At 51.2% G+C, this 3,264-nt stretch overlaps 1 protein-coding gene across 1 annotated transcript; it reads left to right on the forward strand.

The window, feature by feature from the left end:
- The first annotated feature begins 346 nt into the window (after positions 1 to 346).
- On the forward strand, positions 347 to 2,884 carry LOC124691559 (adenosylhomocysteinase-like). The gene is made up of 3 exons (XM_047224846.1): positions 347 to 1,065; positions 1,818 to 2,354; positions 2,436 to 2,884. The coding sequence occupies exons 1-3, from the start codon at positions 355 to 357 to the stop codon at positions 2,643 to 2,645; spliced, it is 1,458 nt and encodes a 485-aa protein (XP_047080802.1). The 5' UTR covers positions 347 to 354; the 3' UTR covers positions 2,646 to 2,884.
- The last annotated feature ends 380 nt before the right edge of the window (positions 2,885 to 3,264 follow it).

The raw sequence follows: 3,264 nt of genomic DNA on the forward strand, positions 1-3,264 counted from the left end.
GTCCCCGTCGCCACCAGATTCATCACCTGCAAAACCACCAAACCCACCTCCAAAGCAGCCATGATTGAGTGCTACATCTTCCTTCCGTGGTTGGTGGATCGCTAACCACTGCCGCTTCCTCCACGATCACCCCATCTTTCCTGCTAAAAAGAAAAAACAATCATTTCCTGCGAAAAAAAAGAGAAAAAACAATATACTCTACGCATATTCGTGTGAGCCTGAGCACTCCACCAAATTCTCTGAACTCTCCACAAAGGGTTTCCTCCGCCCGTCCATAAAACCCTGCTCACCCTCACCATTTCCCATCGCCGCCACCTCTCTCCTCTCTCTTCCCACCAACCCCTCCCAGCAGCCATGGCGCTCTCCGTGGAGAAGACCTCGTCGGGGCGCGAGTACAAGGTCAAGGACCTCTCGCAGGCCGACTTCGGCCGCCTGGAGCTCGACCTGGCCGAGGTCGAGATGCCGGGCCTCATGGCGTGCCGCGCCGAGTTCGGCCCCGCGCAGCCCTTCAAGGGCGCGCGCATCTCCGGCTCCCTCCACATGACCATCCAGACCGCCGTGCTCATCGAGACCCTCACGGCGCTCGGCGCCGAGGTCCGCTGGTGCTCCTGCAACATCTTCTCCACGCAGGACCACGCCGCCGCCGCCATCGCGCGCGACTCCGCCGCCGTCTTCGCCTGGAAGGGCGAGACGCTCGAGGAGTACTGGTGGTGCACCGAGCGCTGCCTCGACTGGGGCGAGGGTGGGGGCCCCGACCTCATCGTCGACGACGGCGGCGACGCCACGCTGCTCATCCACGAGGGGGTGAAAGCCGAGGAGGAGTTCGAGAAGTCCGGCGCCGTCCCCGACCCCGACTCCACCGACAACCCCGAGTTCAAGATCGTGCTTACTATCATCAGGGATGGGCTCAAGACCGACGTCAGGAGGTACCGCAAGATGAAGGAGCGGCTCGTCGGTGTCTCCGAGGAGACCACCACCGGTGTCAAGAGGCTCTACCAGATGCAGGAGTCCGGCGCGCTCCTCTTCCCCGCCATCAACGTCAACGACTCTGTCACCAAGAGCAAGGTATACCTACCTACTTGTGTATTCCCCATTTTCACTCCAGATCTGATGCTCTGTTCTACTTGTAGTGTTAGATCTGCTTAGATTAGATGTGAATGGCCTTAGTTTTAGATCTGCCAGATGCGGTGTGTGTTGTCCCTGGAATTAGTTAGTTTTTATAGATCTCGTATTCTCATACGTGTCCCTTGAATTTGCACATCGTGCATCGAGCACATGATTGCCTCACCTGACAGTCGTTGCTACTATTCTGATTCATTATTGATGCTCTCTGCTGTCTGCACATCATACATCAGGCACATTGAACTGTCGTTGTAAATAGTCAACACAATATACTGGATCTGAGTAAAATACAACATGCTTGCACCATTTTCAGTGGCCGACAGCGACCCATCTTTTTTGTCGACTAGTTTAGAGAAGACTTGCTGTTTATTCTATGCATAAGCTCCAAATTAGCTGGAATATTGGACATTTTTGTCTTTGGGTTTCGTGTTTGATATTTTGTTGTTGACTTATTAACACATTAGTCACATGTTTCTTGGATCTGATGGTCACTGAGGGTATAAATATGGATTATTGTGCCTACCCATTTTATTATTTGACTGCACTGATTTGACCATAATAAAGAGCTATGCCTTGAACTGAATTATGATTTATTCTGAGTAGTACTTGCTTGTTTAACCTGTATTGTTCTGTTATTATAAAAGGTTACCATTCCATTTCCTTGCTAACAAACAATCTATGTTTGTTCTGAACAGTTTGACAACCTTTACGGTTGCCGTCACTCGCTCCCCGACGGTCTCATGAGGGCCACCGATGTCATGATCGCCGGCAAGGTCGCCGTGGTCTGTGGTTACGGTGACGTTGGCAAGGGCTGTGCTGCCGCGCTCAAGCAGGCTGGTGCCCGCGTCATTGTTACAGAGATCGACCCCATCTGTGCCCTGCAGGCCCTGATGGAGGGCATCCAGATCCTCACCCTGGAGGACGTTGTCTCGGATGCTGACATCTTCGTGACCACCACGGGCAACAAGGACATCATCATGGTCGACCACATGAGGAAGATGAAGAACAACGCCATTGTCTGCAACATTGGTCACTTCGACAACGAGATTGACATGAACGGCCTTGAGACCTACCCTGGCGTCAAGCGCATCACCATCAAGCCCCAGACTGACCGCTGGGTGTTCCCCGAGACCAAGACCGGCATCATTGTCCTTGCCGAGGGTCGCCTGATGAACCTTGGGTGCGCCACTGGCCACCCCAGCTTTGTCATGTCCTGCTCATTCACTAACCAGGTAACATTAGTACCCTGTCTCATGCTATGTCTGAATACAGTTATGAGCGATGGTAGTTAACATGAGCTTCCGATCTTGCAGGTCATTGCTCAGCTTGAGCTGTGGAACGAGAGGAAGTCTGGCAAGTACGAGAAGAAGGTGTACGTTCTCCCCAAGCACCTGGACGAGAAGGTCGCAGCCCTTCACCTGGGCAAGCTCGGCGCCAAGCTGACCAAGCTCACCAAGTCCCAGTCTGACTACATCAGCATCCCGATCGAGGGTCCTTACAAGCCCGCTGCCTACAGGTACTAGAGAGGGAGGGAGTGTGTCCAGCAGGAATGGCGGCTGGCTTGCTTGAGCAGCTGCAGCAGCAACGTCTCTGCCGCATCAATTTATCAACTACTGTATCTTTTTTGCATTATGTTACAAGATGTCGTTTAGGCGGAGGATTTGTTATGTTCTGAGTCTGGTGAGGGGGTGGAAAGGCAGGCGTTTGCTTTTGCTGAGGAATAATGGCAATTTTTAATGGTTTAAGGGAATGTGTTTGGTTGGTAAGATGGTCTCTTATGCGTTGCATATCTGATAGAGAAGATCAAAGAGATATGTTACTATTTTTTGTGCTACTGTCTACGTCTCCCTGTCACCGTGCCAAATACTACTGCCGTTCCAATTTAAGTGTTAACCTTGTCTAGATATGGATATATGACGTATCTACAGAAAGCTGCCACACTAAATTTAAGTGTCAACCCTTGTCTAGATATGGATGTATGACATCTACAGAAAGCAGTGGTACTAAATTTGCAACGGAGGGGGAACGTTACATTACCATCTTGGCTACTTGCACGAAGGTCCTTTTCCTTCCATGCCTTTGTCCATTTTGAAAGACCACTGCGTTATCATATCAATGTTCTACAGTACCATTTTTGTCCTT

The sequence above is a fragment of the Lolium rigidum genome, chromosome 2, assembly GCF_022539505.1.
Source record: "Lolium rigidum isolate FL_2022 chromosome 2, APGP_CSIRO_Lrig_0.1, whole genome shotgun sequence".
NCBI classification, from domain to species: Eukaryota; Viridiplantae; Streptophyta; class Magnoliopsida; order Poales; family Poaceae; genus Lolium; species Lolium rigidum.

Coding starts and splice junctions, on each gene's coding strand:
- LOC124691559 (XM_047224846.1), top strand. CDS start 355: ATGGCGCTCTCCGTGGAGAAGACCTCGTCGGGGCGCGAGTACAAGGTC. Junction 1,066..1,817: donor ACTCTGTCACCAAGAGCAAG/GTATACCTACCT, acceptor TGTTCTGAACAG/TTTGACAACCTTTACGGTTG. Junction 2,355..2,435: donor CCTGCTCATTCACTAACCAG/GTAACATTAGTA, acceptor CCGATCTTGCAG/GTCATTGCTCAGCTTGAGCT.